The sequence below is a fragment of the Nilaparvata lugens genome, chromosome 7 (assembly GCF_014356525.2).
Source record: "Nilaparvata lugens isolate BPH chromosome 7, ASM1435652v1, whole genome shotgun sequence".
NCBI classification, from domain to species: Eukaryota; Metazoa; Arthropoda; class Insecta; order Hemiptera; family Delphacidae; genus Nilaparvata; species Nilaparvata lugens.
Genome location: NC_052510.1, coordinates 1,023,132 through 1,044,541, shown reverse-complemented (window position 1 = coordinate 1,044,541; position 21,410 = coordinate 1,023,132). Strand labels below are relative to the sequence as shown.

Here is a 21,410-nt window from a genome sequence, read left to right as displayed (position 1 = left end):
ACAATATCCCAGCTGAAATGTTGCAGCAATCCTTCAGGAATCGTTAAAACAGATTTCAAAAGTGCCGGAGGAAGCCATCTTGAAGAAGTAATTATAAAAAAGTTATAGATGTTATTAATAATTGTCAAATGGCAAGTCTTGAAATTTATTAAATTAGTTTGAATAAAATCATTTTTGCCCTTCCCACTAATGTTTTATGGCGTTTTTAAAAGTTACCGTTATTCTGTGTCACCCTATATTTTATTAAGCAAGAAATTATATTTCTCAATAATTTCATAATGAATTTTCATAATTGAGATGAAATATTTTGTCAAATATACATTCTACATTGTAAAAAGACGATCTGGCAACAGGGCAAAGCTAGAAAGAGATAGCGCTATCAGCTTTGTTGAATGATAGACAAGGATAGCAATACCATTGCTAATCAAACACTGCCATTATAACGTGGACCTTACTATAGGATACAAAGTTCAAACAAAAATACAATTATGTCAATTATTTTCTAAACATTTATCATTGAATTGTCTGATTTTGTTTGTCAGGTATTGGACGGTAGCTATGATTCGCTGCATATGAGTGCAGGCAACCTCAAGCTGCATCCGCGTCTCGACGCCGTTCTGCTGACGTCAGCAAACCCCCCACCACCCCCCATCTACCCGGAGAGCATCACCGGTGAGCTGCACAAGCCGCAACATGAGGACGGGAAGAGGGGGTCAGTTACTCATTATCATTTTCTATAGTTAGTAAGTAATTTCAATGTCTTGTCTCAGTAATTTCCATCACTAGACTAGACCATAGCCATCCATAGCTAGACCATAGGGGCCAGCTATGGTTTCGTATAAAATGAGCGCTGCTATCCAGAGATTGTCAGTTTGGTGTAAGGGTAAGCATTCCTGACCGGCAATTAGGAGGTACTGGGTTCGATTCCTGGGCTGACAAATAAATTTTGAATAGTAGCGCTCATCGATTTCCATCTAGCTGTTTACCCTGTTGTCAATATTTGCAGTAGCAGAAGTCTTCAGGGTGAATTACAGCATTTAATTTGGGTTTTCGTTTAATAATAATTATAAAGTCTAGAACTTAGCTAAATCCCGAGCTCGGAAACAAGCTCCAAAACTGTTCATTCTTGTTGAAAATAATAAATCATATTTTATTTGCCAAGAAAATGAATTTTGCTTTTCAATGATATAATAATACATTTTGAGATTGAATATTTTGTCAATAAATTATATTTCTGCATTGTTGAAAAACAATCTGGTAACGTCGTGGAGCTATAAAAGGATGGCGCTATCTGCTTTGTCGAATGATAGACAAGGATAGCTACATCAATGTTAATCAAATACTGCTGCCATTATAACGTGGACCTCATTGTATCCAAAAATTATTTGTCTGTGCAGCAAATGACTTCATGTTTCAATAATGAATCTCCAAAATCGAGATTAGGCTGGATAATTTTGTAGTTATTTATATTATACGGTCTACAAACTACACTATTTGACTATGGTTCGCAGGTTGAAAAGGATAAAGCTATCTGCTTTGTCGAATGATAGACAAGGATAGCAACATTAATGTTAATCAAATACTGACATTATAATTTGGGCCTAACTGTTGATGTTTTTCAAGTATCAAATTATGTTTTTCTTATTATTTGATCAGTAAATTTTGTGAATTGAAGAACTACAAGACTTAACCTTTTTCGGAATAATTATGTGTTATCTAAATTTTAGAGAGGAATAGCACAAGGTCACCTTATTTTTCCTCTCCCTATCATTTTGATAATGTACTTATTGTATTAATGAATAAAGTAAACAATACTATATTTGTCTGTTTTTTTACAGTAGCAGATCGCTTACCCCCACCACGGAGACACTTCTGGGTGGAAATGGAAATAATATGTATAAAGCAGCCGTGATTAGCAGACAGCTAAGCATTACAAGACGTAGCAGCAGTGTGGGACCTGGTGTAAGGTAAATAATGTCAAGGCTCATGGGCTAGCTTCTTCCACTTTCATTTATCTATAAAACAAGGTGGTGCAGAGGAAACGCATGTTTTTGAACCGCTAGTACTCGGTGAAAGGAGGGGGTATTGCCCTTGAACGAATGTTGGCAGACGGCTCATACTATGCCGTATCAGTCGCTATGGAGCGTTAGAACGTACAAAATTGTGTGTTCGCTGTCGAGCAGTTTTTTAGAAACAATGAATCTGTAGTCACAGTGTTTTCCGTCAATATTTGGGAGTCAAGAGTTGGACGTCGAGGTACAGTGCCTGATCGAAATACTGTACTCCGACGGGTTGCAGCGTTTAGAAGTACTGGTCCTGTGATGAAATAGTATATTTCGCACCTAGGGCGGAAAATGAGGCTTTTCTGGCACGAAATCGGTTTTCAAGTCCGAGGCCGTAGGCCGAGGACTAGAAAAGATTGAGAGCCGGAAAAACATTTTTGATCATGGTGAGAAAGTTATTTTTCACCACACAGAAAAATAAACAATATAAATATGAGAATAATTGTTTATTAGGCTCTTCCGAAAGCAAAACAGGAAGGTCATAGCTCTAGCAAATCTGAGGTAATCTGAATATCAGGAAATTGTCCAAGTATTTTTATTTTTATTCTGATTTGTCTAAATAACCTAAAAGATTATGTTCAATTATGTAAGAGGTTGAGTTTATACTTTTTATTCTTCAAAATGACAATAAGATGATATTATTATAAATGTTCTGATTCTTGAATAATGAAGACAAATAATGAAAAGTTTTTTGATCAGCTGTTTCAGCACACTTGAAATTTGGGTAATCTGAATGTCAACGTCAACAATGCTTGTTGTCGTTGACTTCGGAAGTTTAGGTTAGTAGTTCTATCCTACTCTGAGAATCGAATTTGAATAGTTTATAATATATATCTTATCTGTATTATATTCATCCAAATAAAATGATAGTATCTTATTGCAGAATACTTATTCAATTCTAGAAGCATAAACTCATTCCGTTTCATAAACCATTTTGTAAACACGTTCACATCAAATCAGAATCAGCTGACTTCAAGGTTATTTTACAGCCCTAGGGCCGTAAAACTTTTACCGGCCTGGTCAGAAAACAATCATTTTCGGCCTCCATATGACGCACGTAAACCAGCTCATTACATCCAAGTGGGGCGAAAAATAAACTTCCTGGTCTTCCCCGTTCAGTTCATACACCGGAAAATGTAGACTCAGTCAGTGTCGTCTAGACCTGATACCATGTCGTCTATTCGATCGTCTAGGACTAGTAGCAACTGCCGTTCTGACTCGGTCTACATTCTGCAGAGTATGAACTGAACGGGGAAGACCAGATGGTTTCTTTTTTCATCACAGAACCAGTACTTCTAAACGCTGCAACCCATCGGAGTACGCACAGTATTTCGATCAGGCGCTGCACCTCGACGTCCAACTCTAAAATACGTTGCACTGTGACTACAGATTCATTGTTTCTAAAAAAAAAACTGCTCGACAGCGAACACACAATATTCTACGTTCTAACGCTCCATAGCGACTGAAACGGCATAGTATGAGCCGTCTGCCAACATTCGTTCAAGGGCAATACCCCCTCCCGTCGACGAGTACTAGCTGTTCGAAAAACATTCGATTCCTCTGCACCTCTTTGTATAATTTATAATATAACTATTAATCAATTATAATAATTATAATAATAATTAATAATTATAATAATTATATTAATAATAAATTATTAAATATATTAATAATTATAATAATTAATTAATTATAACTATTATTGTAATATTGTAATTATTTATCTAATATTTTTGTAATTGATGTTGTAGTTTTAGTTTTTTGGGAAATAAACATTTATTATTATTATTATTATTATTAATTATGCGAATAGTAGACCTCGCTCATGAATACAACTTACAATTTAATGAGAAGGGCCATTATGAAAGTACAGTATATTGTGAAGATTCGGCCATGTCATTTATTATTTTTTCCATTGAAAGTGTTTGTACTCTCACTGCCTGGTTTTTCAGTGCATATGTCACGTCTTGAAATAGATCAATAACATTCCTTCATCATTCCATCAATACCATTCATTCAATACAGCAAATTTTAGAGCGGCACAATTTCTATTCTAAAAAATGAGAACCAATTTTTACTTTTATTTATCTTAACGTATCGTAAGTACAATGATCTTTCATTTTGAAAAGAATAAAAATTGCTGTATCTTGCAGCAATTCAACGGCGCTAGATACGAAAAGGTAACTTTCAGGATGGAGATTGATCTGTAGTTTTTTAAACTACAAAAAATCATTACACATACGTTTCAGCGCATTGTTTCAAAGTACTTGTGCACCAAATTTCATCCAAATCGGACAATAACTGCGACTGTAAGTGCGGTACAAACAAACAGACAGACAAAAGCCGATCGAGTCGAAACTAAAGATCTCAGCTTCGCTTCGGTCAATAAAGGAAAGAATTGGATTATACACGTACGGGATAGAAAATTCACGAATGACGCATCATCACGTCTCAACTACTCAACCGATTAACTTGAAATCTGGCATACAGATTCTCTATTTACTGAGGATTGTTATAGGCGTATTTTAAATTCTTCAAGTTTTCAGTAGGTCAAGTTTTTAATTGGACCCTTGCGGAGCACGGGTTACCTGCTAGTGAGGTCCACGTTATAATGGCCGGGCTTGATTAGCAATTACATTGCTATCCTTGTCTATCATTCAACAAAGCGGATAGCGCTATCTCTCGCTTTGCTCTGTTGCCAGATAGTTTTTTAACAATTTAGAAATATTACTAGTTGTTAACAAAATATTTAATCTGATCATGAAAATTCATTATGAAATTATTGAAATATATAATTTCTTGCTTGATAAAATATAATTGATTATTTTAAACGAGAATGAACAGTCCATATTACATCAATAAAACGGTATCAGTTATCCTTCACAGAAAGCATTGACAAGACAGAGGAACGGCATCGTTGTTCTTCTATCTTTCTCCATTGCCATTATAACGTGGACCCCACTATAGTATGTTATATTTTTCAATATGTGGCTATGTCCGTATAGGTATGGTTGTTTTCTAACTTGTGGGTGGCAAATGTTGATTGAGGGTTGTTGAGTTTTATGTAACTTGACACTATTCATATTGTATTTGTGCGATTTTCTCAATCAATTGGGTTCTATTGCAGGTCACGTGCTATGAGCAACTCTTCGGCAACATCGTGTGGACGTGTTAGCAACAAAGTTGATGTGGGAGGTGGCATTAGGTCTCGTACTATGAGCAATTCGTCGGCAACATCGTATGGACGAGTTGGCAACAAAGTTGATGCGACCCTTGGTAGTCGGCCCTTGTATCGTGATGATATATTCTATGCGGGCAGTGTTAACAAGTTGCCTCAGTATACGTCGCAGGTAAGATAATATTATTTAGACTATGATTCACAGTTGAATAAAAATATCGGGAGACCGAGCTTCGCTCTGGAGTACAAAAGCATAGAATAGTACTTTACGTCACAAGTCCGGTAACGGTAGTTTACCGCATAAGTATGATTGTTTCTGCCCGAAACGTAGTTGAGGGCAGAATTATCATACGAATGCGGTAAATACGCTACCGTACAAGTTACGTACAATATTTTTTGTCATACTTTTCTCAGAAAGAATAATATTGCTGAGCAACAGTAACCATTACCTTACCTGCTGCTGTTAGAGTTACTGCATTCTATAAACATGACCTAGCCCATACGCTCCTAGGTCATAACAGACCCATCTAGCTCAAATAGAATAATAAAGGCCAATGTTAAAAAATATCAGATGAGTTCTTATAACTTGAAACTTATTAGATGAGTTCTAAAAATATTTTAGTTATTCTATTAGTTACTTAGATATTATTAACTCACTCTTTTCTTCTCACTAAAGTTCTCAACAATAAGAAGTTTAAATTATTGTTACCAATATAACAACTGAAGACTATAAAGCCAAGACTATATAGCTATTTGTATCAATTTGAATGTTCCAATTTCGGAACTGGGAAACATACTCGACTGTAAAGAAAACCATATGATCCCTTTACAGTATAGTATGCTGTAATGAAAATCACATGTTTTCTTGTTCTGCGAACAGCTGTTTACCGGCTTGATTTGATGCATGGAAAACAGCTGCAATTGAGTAAGTATGACAAAAAATTTATTAAGTTAGAGGTAATTATTATAATAAATATATTCATAGTTTATACAGAAATGTTCCATCCAATCACAGTGTATTGAGATTAATTCCCAGTGTAAATAATTTTATTTATTTTATTTATTTAGTGAACTGCGAAAATCTCTCTCACAAAGGCCCGGTTGCACAAAAGCCTGTTAAATATTAATCTCAATTAATTTCACGTGAACCAAATTGGAGAAAACCATTTTAAAAATAAGGCTTCTCTGATTGGTTCTTCTGGAATTGATCAGGATTAAAATTCAACCAGCTTTTGTGCAACCGGCACTAAATACATGATTTCAACAGCTGAGTCATAATATTGTCCCAGTCCCATACACATGCACTCGCTCACTCACTTCCATTATCGTCAGACGACGAAATTATCAGCTGTTTTTCCAAGGATGAATAATTATTATCCTTGTAATGTCCTTTGGCGAGTTTTCCCAGGGATGAGACCTAGTGTAATCGATTTTTTATATTAAAAACCTACTATGTTCCAAATTTCGTGAGAATCGTTAGAGCCGTTTTCGAGAGCAGGTGACATGCAAACATCAAGAATCAAGAATCATTTATTGTCGTCCCGCTCAAGAGCATTAACAAAGTCACATAAAAATGAAAGTTCACAATACAATGTATCAAAAAAATTATGCATTCACACACTGTAGGCTACATAAAACATTCAGTCACTTATCAGTAAGTTTAGATAATTAAAAGTCTATACGTCTATATTATAAGAAAAGGGAACAACTTCAAAATGTTACATCAGTAGTACTCCCACCGAGTAAAATGCTTTCTTTTTCAACCATTTAATGATGGCAACCTGGAATACTTTCGCATCTGCCTCTCTAGCACTCAACGGCAATTTATTAAAACGTTTTATTCCAGTGTTGTGATGGGAGTTTTGTGTCTTTGTTAGCCTAGCATACTCTTAGTCTATCCTGTTTCGGTTTCGGGTGTCATGACTATGATTTGCACCCCTGAGATTTAGTGATGGAAGGTTTCCCTTTATATACATTAAACTTTGTAAGATGAAGATGCTAGACAGAGTAAGTATACCATGACTCTATAAATACTGGCTTACATGAGTCTGCTACACTCATACTGAAAACAGTTCTTAAGGCTCTTTTTCGACAGAGGAAAACCTCCCCAGCTCCAGAGTTTCCCCAAAGAAGACCTCCATACAAAAGATGTGAATGAAATAAACCAAAATAAGCCTTTAATACCAAGCCAGAGCTAGTACAAGTTTTGAGTCTCCTCAGCAGGAAAATTACTCTACTTAAACGTGTGCATAGAGCATCAGTATGAGATCTCCATGTAAGACCAGAATCTAAGTTTATTCCAAGAAGCTTTACCGTCTGGCTATTGACACCAATACCACCTGCTCTCAAGCTGAAAATTATATGCTCTGTTTTATTTTCATTTACAATCAAGTCATTAGCAGAGAACCAGAAGCTATTAAACATATGAACAGAATTTGCTAGTTTAATAGTATAGGATATAGTGCTAGTTATCCATTTTGAATAAAAAATACTTGAAATTTCATCAACCACAGATTCATAATCGAGATGGTGATCTGTGGTATTGACAAAGTTAAATTCAAAATTTTTAATCTTAATTTTATTTATGTTTTATTGCAGATTAGTGGTTTAGAGTACACACTGTCAGTAACGAGACTGCCAACATGGAACGACGTGAACGAAGAGGCAGAAAAGGCATGCCACTTGTGCCCTGAGGCAGTGCGTCGTGCCCTTGCAACACTGTTGGACACATCTGTGCTGCTATCACCCACTTTCCTTCTATTGGCCATCAGTAGCTCAATCACCATGATGGGGTTTTTCGTGCCGTTTATGTTCATCACAGGTAACTTACTGCAATAGAATAAGAATATTCATTTGCCATTAAATACAACACTGTACAATAGGCATCGTCATTTTGTTTGGAAAAGAACAAAATACAATATTTATTTATTTATTAGATAGAGCGAACAATACAATAGTCGGAAAAGAAAAAACAGGCTATTGCCCAAAACTTCTTCAATTTCCTGATTTTGTCACAAATCGTCCAAATATTATGAAGGTTATGTTCACTTCAATTTCAACACCAAATCTTCAATCTGAAACTATGAATCAGAATAAGACAAAGAATTTCAAATTTAGATAGATTGATAATGAAACTTCCGTTAAAACAAAAACCAAACTTCAAATATTCACAAAATATAGAATGATATATACACATATAAATATATATATAAACATATAATCTATGCTGTCATTGATTGTCACTAGGCATGTCAGTGTAGTTCATATATTCATTTGAGTTATAAAATGCTATTTCTTTCAGTCACTTGCAAATAACTGCCTTATATCTTGGTTCCGGTAGTTGTCTAATTCTCTGGGGCATCTTATTGAAGATTCGGAACTGCTGGAACTTGTGACTCATGAAGGTCTTGTTGAGACGGATATGAGGTGTTGTCAGCAACGAACGCTGTCTTGTTGCGTAGCTGTGAATCTCCTCTTGTCGTGTGGTTTCATTTTTTCTCATGTGCATCAGATTACAAAATATGTACATGCATGGCAGTGTCATTATCTGAAGTTCTGGGAAGGCTTGTCTGCATGATTCATCATTCCTCAGACCAACGATGCATCTGATTGCCTTTTTCTGCCATACAAAAACGCTCTTCATACCACTGCAGTTCCCCCATAGGCGAAGTCCATAGCTCAAGTGAGAATGAAATAAACCGTAATAGGCTGATTCAGCACTTCTTTACTGACACAAAGCCTCAGTCTCTTCAGAGCGTATAAGCTGCGGGATAGTTTTCTGCAAAGGAAATCAATTTGATTGGTCCAGCACAGCTTACTGTCTAACATGACTCCTAACAATTTCACAGGGTTCATATAATTCTCATACCGTTCACTAGATGTATTTCTCAATGAGAATATTATATTTTCACATTTTCTCTCATTCAATGCCAAGTGATTGGCTGTGTACCATCGCTTTGAACTCTCTAAAGCATTGTTGAGTTGACTTAAAACAACGTTCTCATTCTTATCAATGCTCAGAACGGTGGTAAAGTCAGCATATAATACTGAATAAGATGGGACATTCACACTGTAGTCATTGATATAGACAATGAACAAAAAACAAAAACGGGCCCAGTACAGATCCTTGCGGACGCCTGCTTTTGTGAATCTAGGAACTGAATAATTATTATCGACTCTGACTATTTGGATTCTATCTTTCAAGTAGCATTTGATCAAGTTCAATTCAGAGCCCTCAATGGTCTTCAGGTTTATTATAATAGCTTGAAAAGGCATGCCACTTCCTTGCCACATGTGTGCTACTATCACCCACTTTCCTTCTATTGGCTGCAATCAGTAGCTCAATCACCATGATAGGATTTTTCGTGCTGTTCATGTTCATCACAGGTAACTTACTGCAATAGTCTTCAGGTTTATTATAATAGCTGGAAAAGGCATGCCACATCCTTGCCACATGTGTGCTACTATCACCCACTTTCCTTCTATTGGCTGCAATCAGTAGCTCAATCACTATGATAGGATTTTTCGTGCTGTTCATGTTCATCACAGGTAACTTACTGCAATAGTCTTCAGGTTTATTATAATAGCTGGAAAAGGCATGCCACTTCCTTGCCACATGTGTGCTACTATCACCCACTTTCCTTCTATTGGCGGCAATCAGTAGCTCAATCACCATGATGGGATTTTTCGTGTCGTTCATGTTCATCACAGGTAATTTACTGCAATAGTCTTCAGGTTTATTATAATAGCTGGAAAAGGCATGCCACATGTGTGCTACTATCACCCACTTTCCTTCTATTGAACTAAACGTGTCGCTAGAGGAAGCGTGAACTCCAATTAGCCCTTAACTGACAAAATCGGATTTCACCACACGCCGTTAGAGCTAATGAGCCGTTATTTAGTTAACTAGCCAAATTTGTTCAGTCAACATCTGTAATCTCTCGTTAAGAAAAAGATGGCGACGTTCTGTTCACTGTCATCACAAAGTAGAATGAATTTATTTCTTTTTCTCAGTGCTGTCATGTTGAAAGTAGTTTGTTGAGGTTATGTTTACTAATTTATTCGCGGTTTTTACGATTAGCCTATTTTGTATCAGATTAATTTGTTGTTTCAATATGGAAAGGCCAAATAATTCTAGAAGAAGAGCTTACGAATTGGCATTTTAGAGTGACAGTGATGATGATTATGTTGTTCGCCGACCTAGATGGATTAGAGGAAGGGTTGATGATTTTAAGGGTTGATAATTTGGACGAAATCGACTTATTTTTCAATAAGATTGACAAGATGCGTTCTTTCACTGTTCATGAATGTTGGGTCCCTTCTTCTTTTGATAGGTTTAGGCAACACAATATTGACAGAATGGCTAGAAGATATCCTGTGAAATTTTACTTATTAGAAAAAAAAACAATCTATAGAACAATCTATAAAACACTACAACCTAAATTGAATGTAATAAATCATACAACTGAACTGCACTATAATTATTATTAATTAATGAAATTTGTAGGCTAATCTCCACTCAATTTGGTAAACAAAACTTGTGGTTTCGGAATCTATTTGGATTTTCTAGGTTAGGTTTTACATGCTTACAACGTAAAACAAGTGTCATGGCAGTGCACTGCCACCCTGATATCTGTCGTTGAGTAACGTAACATTAGTTTCCGTTGGTGAAATAAAATTTCTAAATCTTTCGTTGAAGTCATCAGTTAGTGTTAACTGGAGATTACTAATCGAAGCGTTAACGTGAATCTGGTGAAACTCACCCTTACTGCAATAGTCTTCAGGTTTATTATAATAGCTTGAAAAGGCATGCCACTTCCTTGCCACATCTGTGCTACTTTCACCCACTTTCCTTCTATTGGCGGCAATCAGCAGTTCAATCCCTATGATGGGATTTTTCGTGCCGTTTCATGTTCATCACAGGTAACTTGCTATTTATACAGAGTGTCCCACAAAAGGCGTAACAGCCGGAGATCATACATGAAATTTGCAACAAGAAATGACCAGTAAAATTTTCTTATATCGGCCTTAGTAGTTGATATCTACAGATTTTTCGATTTTTTTTTTAAATAGGCCTACTTAGGCTCAACTCACACTTACACGACTCAAGTCAAGAAGAGACTAGGCAGCATGTGTTTTCAAATGGTGACACTCAGACCAGTCGATTCTAGTCTGCGCGACCTCACGACTGTGAGACTGAGTCGAGCGTCGACTCGACATGTTGGTCGAGCCTCGACTTGAGTTGCATTGTACCGTACATTTTTAATGAAAGTGGGGTTATGTTTCATGAAAGTGATGTTTTATCACTTTAGATAAGACAATAATATGAATTAGATCAATTTCAAATTTTCAATTTCATTTATTGCCAATTAGAATATTCAAAACATATTGCAAACTCTTTATAATATGACATATAATTAAATGAACATAATTACTCATACATATACTTGAATCCAATATATTCATAATAATTATTATAGAATTTGTTACATGCAAATTAATGACGAATTAATGACGAATTAGATCTTATATTTTTAATAAAATATGTTTAGAAAATAGAGTAGCATGGAAGTGAAAAAGTGACAATGAGCGAAAAAGTCGTAAGGTCGTGGAGTATCCTCAACTGGAGTCGTACGATTCGAGTCGAGGTAGTGTGAGTTGAGCCTTACCGTCATTAAAACGTTAATAACTGGAATAATTTCTATCAAAATCTCAATTCTAAGGATATGGTTAGAAGGTGGAAGAAATTTCCAATAAGATTCATATAATTTGTTCCTTTGTTTGACGTTTTTAAACTTTGATAAGCGCTCAGAGATGTAGAATAATTCATTCGTCGAGTTCAAAGCTAAACTTCAAACTGTTTTTTCTCGATTTCGTCAGGATAACAATATATTTTCAATAATGAAAAAACGTCGCAATTCTATGAGCTTTATAAACTTGTTACAACATCTGAATTATGAGAATTAATTATTTGAACATTGAAAATATAATTATTTTATTAACGGATAAAATATCATTGATCATTGTAAACGAAAATGAACAGTTGATATTGCATCAGATATACCGTTATCAGCTATTATCTATAGGAGGCAGTGGCAACACTGTTCTCCTATTTTTTTTCACTGCCATTATAACATGGACCTCACTGTAGGCGTCAGAGACAAAGACAATAATTATGAAGGAGACAAAGATGGTAAAACTAGTATTTACCAGAAAAAACAAAAGACTAGCCTATACATAGTGATGTCCACATTATAATGGCAGTGTTTGATTAGCAATGGTATTGTTATCCTTGTCTATCATTCAACAAAGCGGATTGCGCCATCTCTTTCTCGCTTTGCTCTGTTGTCAGATCGCCTTTTAATAATGTAGAATTGATAATTAATTAACAAAATATTTCATCTTAATTATGAAATTATTGCAAAAAAAAATTTCTTGCTTAATAAAATATAATTTATTATTTCAAACGAGGATGAATAGTTAATATTACATCAATAAACCTGTATCAGCTACCGTCTATAGAAGGCATTGACAAGACAGAGGATCGGCAACGTTGTTCTCCTATCTTTCTCCACTGCCATTGTAACGTGGACCTCAATAAAGTGTATTACGAGCCTTCATTTTCTACATTTCAATTGACATGAAATGTGGAATTAAGAATTAATTAACAAAATATTTCACTTTTTGTGTAGTTGAGAAGTTGATATTGTGGTAATTTATTCATATTGAATGAAAAAGTCTAAGAAATTGTCAAAAACCACAGATTTATTGATACTTAGAAAGACCGGTTTCGGTTATTACACCATTGTCAATCTCTGATAAACTAAAACTAAATCCAAGAGCAGCAGAATTTATACTAGTAGGCGAGTACTGCTATTGGTCAAGGGCATGAACGCCTGCCATTGGCCCAGCTAGACAGTCTCCTCCCACTCAACGGTGTGACAAAATAACAAAGGAGACTGTCTAGCTGGGCCAATGGCAGGCGTTCATGCCATTGACCAATAGCAGTACTCGCCTACTAGTATAAATTATTCTGCTCTTGGATTTAGTTTTAGTATATCAGAGATTGACAATGGTGTAACAACCGAAACCGGTCTTTCTAAGTATCAATAAATCTGTGGTTTTTGACAATTTCTTAGTCTTTTTCATTCAATGTTAATAAATTACCACAATATCAACTTCTCAACTACACAAAAAGTGAAATATTTGGTTAATTAATTCTTAATTCCACATTTCATGTCAATTGAAATGTAGAAAATGAGGGTCGTAATACACTTTAGTTAAAGTAATACACTATGAAAATTCAATATGAAATTATTGTAAAATATAATTTATTGCTTAATAAAATATAATTAATTATTTTAAACGAGAATGAACAGTTAATAATACATCAATAAGCCTGTATCAGCTACCTTCCATAGAAGGCATTGACAAGACAGAGGATCGGCAACGTTTTTCTCTTATCTTTCTCCACTGCCATTATAAAATGGACCTGACGATAGTGTAGTACGAGCCTTCATGTTCTAAATCTCAATTGACATGAAATGTAGAATTAATTTGTTTGTTTTTGCATTATTTTCAGACAGAGCGACGAATCTAGGAGGCATGGAGCCAGGCACGGCCACCCTGCTGATATCGGCGATAGGCGTGACGAACACGGTGGGTCGGGTGCTGTGTGGATTGGTGACCAGTACCCTGCCCAAAGGACTGAGTGCACTGCTCATCAACAATGTTGCTCTTACTGTCGGTGGGCTGGCCACCATTGCTAGCGGATACTCGTTCAGCGTCGCTTACCAGTTTGGATATGCTGCTGTGTTTGGCCTGGCTATCTGTGAGTTGAAATTGTTCATTATTATTCATAATTCACTATTTGTTATTCATTATTCATTAACAATGTGGCAGTGGCGGCTCTAGGGTGAAAAAGTAGGTACAACCCAATATTGAGTAACAAATCGACCCCAACCCCCTGTTATTAAATACCACCCTCCTCGCGGATTACTGAATCAATTCATATATATTATATCATACTCGTATATCAGAAAAATAATATAAACTGGCGGTCTGTTGATTTGGAAACAAATCAGTTTATTTAGATAATAGCTCCCACATAACCTAACCTAACCTAACCTAACCTAACATAACCTAACCTTACTCTTGTACCATGATTGCTGAAAGTTTCTTCGGTCAGCACCACTTCCATAGGCCGATTTTTGAGTATGAAGAATTGGTTGAGGCTTTTTAACAGCTAACAAATCTTTTCTTTCCACTTAGAAAACGGTGTTTCAATTAACAAGCAAACTAAATCGTTTTCAGGCTCCATGTTTCACTTTATACAATTCACACTCATAACTTTAAGAACACAACAGCATCAGACACCACGCGTGTTGCCACTAACAATCTAACATAACCTCAACAGGAGGAAATAGGACAGTTACGGAAAGAGAACGTCCTCAACGTGTACTAAGATGACCGACCTAAGCGAATACCTGTAAGAATGAGGATAGACCCATGGCAGCCAAGAGGCAACCTACGATAAGCGGGCAGTACCTGGGCTATGAGACATCATTAATTCTAGTCACACTGAAGCTATGAAGCGACCAAGCCATTGGTGCTGCCAGCTAGTCGGAGCTGACATTGGGTGTAGGCCTACCTGGCAGCAACCAGCAATACAATAGTCATCTTTTGAACAGTGCTGCCACCAAAATGCATTCGCAGTGTTGCTAGCAACCAGCAATATTGTATGATATTTTTTCACTTTATTTACACTACATTCTAAAATAACAAATAAATATAAGGATGTTTTATTAAGAAATAGTTATTTGTGCATCTAGGGACTAAAGTGCAACTTTTTCTCCCTGAGGGAAACTGTTGTCGCCCGATGGCGTAGCCGAGGGCGACAATTTCCCTGAGGGAGAATAAGTACTTTAGTCCCGTGATGCACACAACATTTTTCCTCCACCTACACCAATACCTATAACAATGAATAATTTGTATATTGAATAATTAAATAAAAGTTCGCATAAACGAAAACGTACCTTTAGATGAACGCTCTCGTAGAGATGCCGATGACGTTAGAGGTGTGTACTTTTTCATATCCACGTTAGAGGTGTGTACTTTTCATATCCACCAACGGTTGAACATAACCTAACAATCGAAATAGAGCTACTTATTTCCTAGAGCTAAAATATTCCAAAGATCGAAATAGAGCTCTTTTAGCACACTTGAAATTTGGACAATATGAATGTCAACAATGCTTGCCGTCGTCGACTGCGGAAAAGTTCGCATAAACGAAAACGTACCTTTAGATGAACGCTCTCGTAGAGATGCCGATGACGTTAGAGGTGTGTACTTTTCATATCCACCAACGGTTGAACATAACCTAACAATCGAAATAGAGCTACTTATTTCCTAGAGCTAAAATATTCCAAAGATCGAAATAGAGCTCTTTTACTTTTCCTCTACCGACCACGACAGTGTTGCCACATTCCTCATTCTTCAATCGCGGCGTTGTCGGACTTCTTCCCATGTTAATCTTATGGGTTTATTTTTACTCCCTTGGGAGTAAAAGTGATCCTTTTCCCGCTGGGAATTATTTTTAGTCCCATGGGAGGAAAAGTAGTACTTTAGTATTCGATTCCAGGGTGTAAAATGAGACTTTTGATAGTAGGTGGAGGAAAACCAATATTTGAAATCATATTGCACTATTTTCCTTCTTCAAATAGATAATTGAATTGATATTTTTATTTTTAAAAACTTGGTACGCCCGGCTGTACTTGTTGCCCCTGAAGAGCCGCCACTGCAATGTGGGTGGACTGACAACCATTGTTAGCGGTTACAATCCGTTAACAATCTCGCTTCTTATCCTTCTAGCCTGGACCCCCGGCTGGGTCATCCAGAAAAATACTGGAAATATTATTTGTGCAACTAGTGCGCAAAGTGACAGTTTGCTGCACCGAAAGAAACGTTTACGCCCGAGCCGTAGGCGAGGGCGGAATGGTTTCTTGAATGCAGCAGAGGAACTTTGAGCACGTATTTCACATTAAGTTTTTCCTACAGTTACCATTGAATATGAAAAGTGGGTAATTATGGGTAAAATTGCCTGAAATGCATCAAATGTTTTTCTGTGTAATTTTATTATTGATAAATCCTAAAGTCCTCGTTAATAATAATAATAATAATAATTTATTCTTTGCATGTACATATTTTACAATGTTTGGCAGTTCGTCAAAACAATAAAAACAACAATAAAAACAATAAATTGTTCATAAATATAAACAACAACAAAAAATACAAGAAGAAGAACAAGTCAATCAATCAATCAATTAATTAAAAACAACCTGTATGAAATGAAAATTCAGGTGAAATGCTGTAAATTTAGATATGTAAATTAGTTAAGAATAATATCATTATTAAATAAAGTCCAAAACAAATGCTGTACATTTCCTCATTGCTGTAAATTAGTTGAGATTTATGATATGACAGATATGGCAGAACCCCCCAAGAACTCTTCCAAACTATAAAATTCCCTGTTCATTAGCCAGTTTCCCAGGCATTCCTTGAATTCCCTTTTATTCTTCAAATTTGTGATTTCTTTAGGGAGAGCATTTAAAATCTTTTTAATCATATACTGAGGGCTTATCTCAAAAAATTTAGTTCTATGGGCCTGAATTCTCAATTCTCTATTATTTCTGGTATTGTATCTGTGGATAGATGCCCCAGTGAGCCAGGACTCTCGCAATTTGAATCCATACATTGCACATTCTTGAATATAGAGGCTAGGAAGAGTAAGCATTTTTAAACTTTTAAATGACCCTCTACAGGAGGTTCTTGGAGATTTCTTCAAAATCATCCTGACAACTCTCTTCTGCATCCTGAATACTTTGTCCTGGTTATCGTTGTCCTTGGTTATAATATATAATGAATAATAATTAGCGCGTTGTGCTTCGTTGCACCTCTGCTCACTATAGCAGCCCACTCACTGTTACCAACTTAATTTTGATTTTGCTGCACTGGTGCTCCATATAACCTACTAACTATTTTGCGTTGTCATGCTGCAAATCTGGAGTACGCAAAGTACTCACTTTGCGCACTAGTGCGGAAAAGTGATTCTTTGCAGCCTGCAATCAGTGCACAAATGGTCACTTTTCAGGGTATCTGTAGGAAAATGTAATTTTGAGCATATTTCCGGTGAATTAAGAAGTCTTCTTAAGAAAACAATCCTTACTCTAATTTCTAAACCAAATTTGAACATTTTCTCGCAATTAATTCTTGGAAAATCTGAGAAAACCCGCTAGGGAAACCTTGGAAAACGCTGTAAAAGCGCCTATATCGGGCTTATCTGTGGCGTAATTTTGAAGTCCTAGATGAACTTCTGTATCTGTATCAAACATGATCTGTCAATTAGGTCTTGAGAAAGCCTAGAAAACGCAGGAAAAACGCTCAACAACCGCCGATATTGGGCAGAACCTGAGCGTTATTTCAAAACCATTCAATACAACATTTTTATACCTCCGCTGAGCCTGTGTATCAAATTTGAACATTTTTGTCAATTAGTTCTTGAAAAAGGTGAGAAAACGCAGATTTTGGGCATTTAATAGAGAATAGAGAGCTCAACAGATTTGGTCTATTTTTCATGTGTTTTGTATGTAATTAAGGATTTATTTTATTTTTATTCATATTTTTCACAAAGAAGCACTGATTGGGGGAGAAAAACTAAGGATACTCCTTGTACTATTTTTTAAGGATGCGTTTGTCTATTATAGACTTATTCTACATATTTCTCTTCAAAATTAAATTTTCTGTGAAAAGTTTCTTAAAAGTTCTGTGAAAAAATATTTTGTGTTTATTGTAGGCTACATTTAACATATAAATCTGCTTCAGACCTTGAAGGAACTTGTTTTTCGGGACCAAGTTTCGCGTATTTCGTTACATATCTTAAAAATTACTGTAGCTACAGGTCTGGAAACAGTTTTATTCAATTTCTCAGTTCATTTTACATAAAGTACGCTAAATTGTACATCTTAATTAACAGCAAACAAATACCCGTAGGGCTTCGTTTCTGCAGGGGAACTGAAATTCAGACGAAATCTTCTACCCTGTATAACTTGGTAACCAAGCATTTTCGGACCTATGTTAATTAGAACTTTTTTCTTATTTCGATGAGAGGAATCACGCCCTGACTTATGGGCACCTTTTTTCAGAACACCCTGTATGGATTATTCATCAATCATTGTTCATTGCTCTCATTGTGACCAGATAGCTAGTTGACTAAGGCTTTGCACCCTACAGTCTGCTAGTGCTCCCTGGTCGCGGGTTCGGATCCCACCGAATCCCATCGAATAGGCATGGACGTTTCATCTCATAATTCATCCTCGCATTTCCCATTATCCACGCACAAGCAAAAATCTCATGTGGCATCATCCGCAGTAAAAAATTAATCTTTTAGATGTGCCTTCCAGTTTGGATATGCTGCTGTGTTTGGACTGGCTATTTGTGAGTTGAAATCATCCTTTATTCATCCAAATCATCATGGTTAATTTATTTGTTTCATCTGAAAAAAAATCTGGTGTGGTACACTCACACAACTTTCCTTGCTCATTGATCTATAAGCCTCATTCTTAAACGAGGATAATTTAGGGGAATAACATTATGCCGATTGGCGGCTAAATAATTTTATTAAAATTTCTAATTATACTATTGTTATTGTTTTCAGAGTACATTTTCCTTTGTTTGAATTATAAAATTTGAGGATTTTTTAAAAGTTGTCAAAACAGCTGTTCTACAAATAAAATATCGACGTGTGTTCTTTTGAATAAACTGCTCCACCCACCTACCTCAAGCACGAGAAGGAGGTTACAAAGTAATTAATTTCTCAAGGATGGGGTGGACCCCCTGTTAGTTTCTCAGGGAGGAGACTCATGCTAGTTAATAGAGCTGATATATAACTATACAGGGTATGAATTTGAAAAAATCGGTCAAGTTATTTTTGAGAAAATCATGAAAAACATGGTTTTTTAGTAATTATCCGCCATTTTTCTCAAGAATATTACGGAGCTCCTGAAATTTTCCCAGAAATTAGACTCATGTCATTTGATACGGCTTATAAATAGCTATCCATGGTTTAAATTTGAAGCAAATCATTATAGCCGTTTTCGAGAAAACCGTAAAAAACATGTTTTTTAGTGATTATCCGCCATTTTTCTCAAGAATATTACGGAGCTCCTGCAATTTTCCCAGAAATGAGACTCATGTAAGTTGATAGGGCTTATAAATAGCTATTTAGGGTATAAATTTGAAGAAAATCGTTATAGCCGTTTTCGAGAAAACCGTGAAAAACATGCTTTTTTAGTCATTATCCACCATTTTTTCCGCCATTTTGAATTGAATTTTATTGAATTTCTTACTGTCGGATCCACATGGTATAAGGACCTTAAGTTTAAAATTTCAAGTCAATAGGTTAATTAGGAATGGAGTTATCGTGTTCACAGACACACACACACACAGACCAACACCCAAAAATAATGTTTTTGGACTCAGGGGACCTTGAAACGTATAGAAAACATGAAATTAGGGTACCTTAATTTTTTTTGGAAAGCAATACTTTCCTTACCTATGGTAATAGGGCAAGGAAAGTAAAAATGCAACTCTTAAAATTGATGCAATTGACGCTACGATTTCTACCTGTATGTAGAAACTCAACGATAAATGCAGCAAATCAATTGAATTTCTGTAGTGAAAATTTCGTTATATAATTATTATCGTTCGACATAGCTATAGTGGAGTCTCAGGGCCGGTTTCCGAGTTCGGGATTTAGCTAAGTTCCAGACTTTAAACAGCTGGAGTCAGAAAATTGGCTTTCCTAAACGGGACATAGTCGCAGTTTTTATTATAATCTATATTTTCTCATTTCTATAATTGGAAACGTTTTCCCTTGACGAAATGAAACATTCTTAGATAATTCAAAATAGCTGAAACTTTACACTAAAACTAAAACACTAAACTTACCGGTAAGAGTAGGTCTAACCTATACGGGTAGGCTAACTTAAGCATGGATGAAGTCTAGGATGGTTAGTTATCAACTTTTAAAATATAATTTCAGGTATTTTAATTTGTGTTTCTCATAAGGTAATGTTTAAAAATTATTTTTGCCTGCCTATTACATGGGAAACCATAGTTGGCTAGGTATCTTCCTCTCTTTTTTTTTACTCTTCTCCAACACACCCAACCACAAAGCCCATGGTTTTTTATATTTGTAACACATTTTATTGTGTTTTGTTTCATAATTCTTTGTAATTTTGTTTTGTCTTGTTTTGTGTGTTTTTAATAAATTGAATTGAATTGAAATTTCATTGTTTTAAAAATACATTTAAAATCAATTATACGACTTGTGTACTCAAGTATTTTGATAGAATGAAGAAAAAAATGGCGGCTGAGAATATAGTTTGTTCAGTTTTGTATAGTCACTGTCAAAAGTAAATATAAAATATTCTGGCAAATAGACAACATTGCAAAGAGAGATAGTGCTATCTGTTTTGTTGTATGATAGAAAAGGACAGCAACAGTATTGTCAATCGTACACTGTCATTATAATGTGGACCTCACTATAGACGAAGATAACACCAGTGTTAATCAAATACTGTCATTATAACGTGGACCTCACTGAAGTATCTTCTCATTGGGCCAAATCATCTTTAGCTGTTTATCAGCTTGCAAATGATTGAATCTTTTAAAGTGAATTCCTCTATATTTTATATAATATTATTCAAGACATGAAGAAAAAGAAACAAGAAGAAAGAAGAAGATCAAATGTGAATCATATATCTTCTACCTTATTCTTTTATATCAAGAAACTTTTGCAAGACTAGTGACAGCCGCTCGGACCTTGATATCAGGTCGATTTACGCGCCAAAACAAAGGTGAGCGGCCCTAAATGCAAGTTTCATTCGTATTCTTATTAGATTGCTTTGTTGGATCAGAAATTTACTATAAGTAAAAATCTGGTGTGGTACACTCACACAACTTTCCTTGCTTATTGAACTGTAAGCCTCATTCTCAAACGATAATAAATTAGGGGAAAAACATAATGACGAATGGCGGCAACATAAATTTGAAACTACTATTAGACTACTGTATATGTGTATTATTGTTTCAGAGTACTTTTTCCTTTGTGT

General features: G+C 35.7%; 1 protein-coding gene across 2 annotated transcripts in view; it reads left to right on the top strand.

Annotated features, from left to right (window-relative positions):
- The window catches only part of LOC111048800 (monocarboxylate transporter 2), a 48,575-nt gene that overhangs the window by 17,754 nt on the left and 9,411 nt on the right, over nucleotides 1-21,410 (top strand). Inside the window, exons 6-10 of one of the 2 annotated variants that reach the window (XM_039433411.1) lie at nucleotides 543-712; nucleotides 1,839-1,967; nucleotides 5,191-5,413; nucleotides 7,840-8,062; nucleotides 13,823-14,071. In XM_039433411.1, the coding sequence (XP_039289345.1) occupies nucleotides 543-712; nucleotides 1,839-1,967; nucleotides 5,191-5,413; nucleotides 7,840-8,062; nucleotides 13,823-14,071 (994 nt within the window). The remainder of the gene's footprint in view (nucleotides 1-542; nucleotides 713-1,838; nucleotides 1,968-5,190; nucleotides 5,414-7,839; nucleotides 8,063-13,822; nucleotides 14,072-21,410) is intronic. The other variant, XM_039433412.1, reaches the window with a different exon arrangement.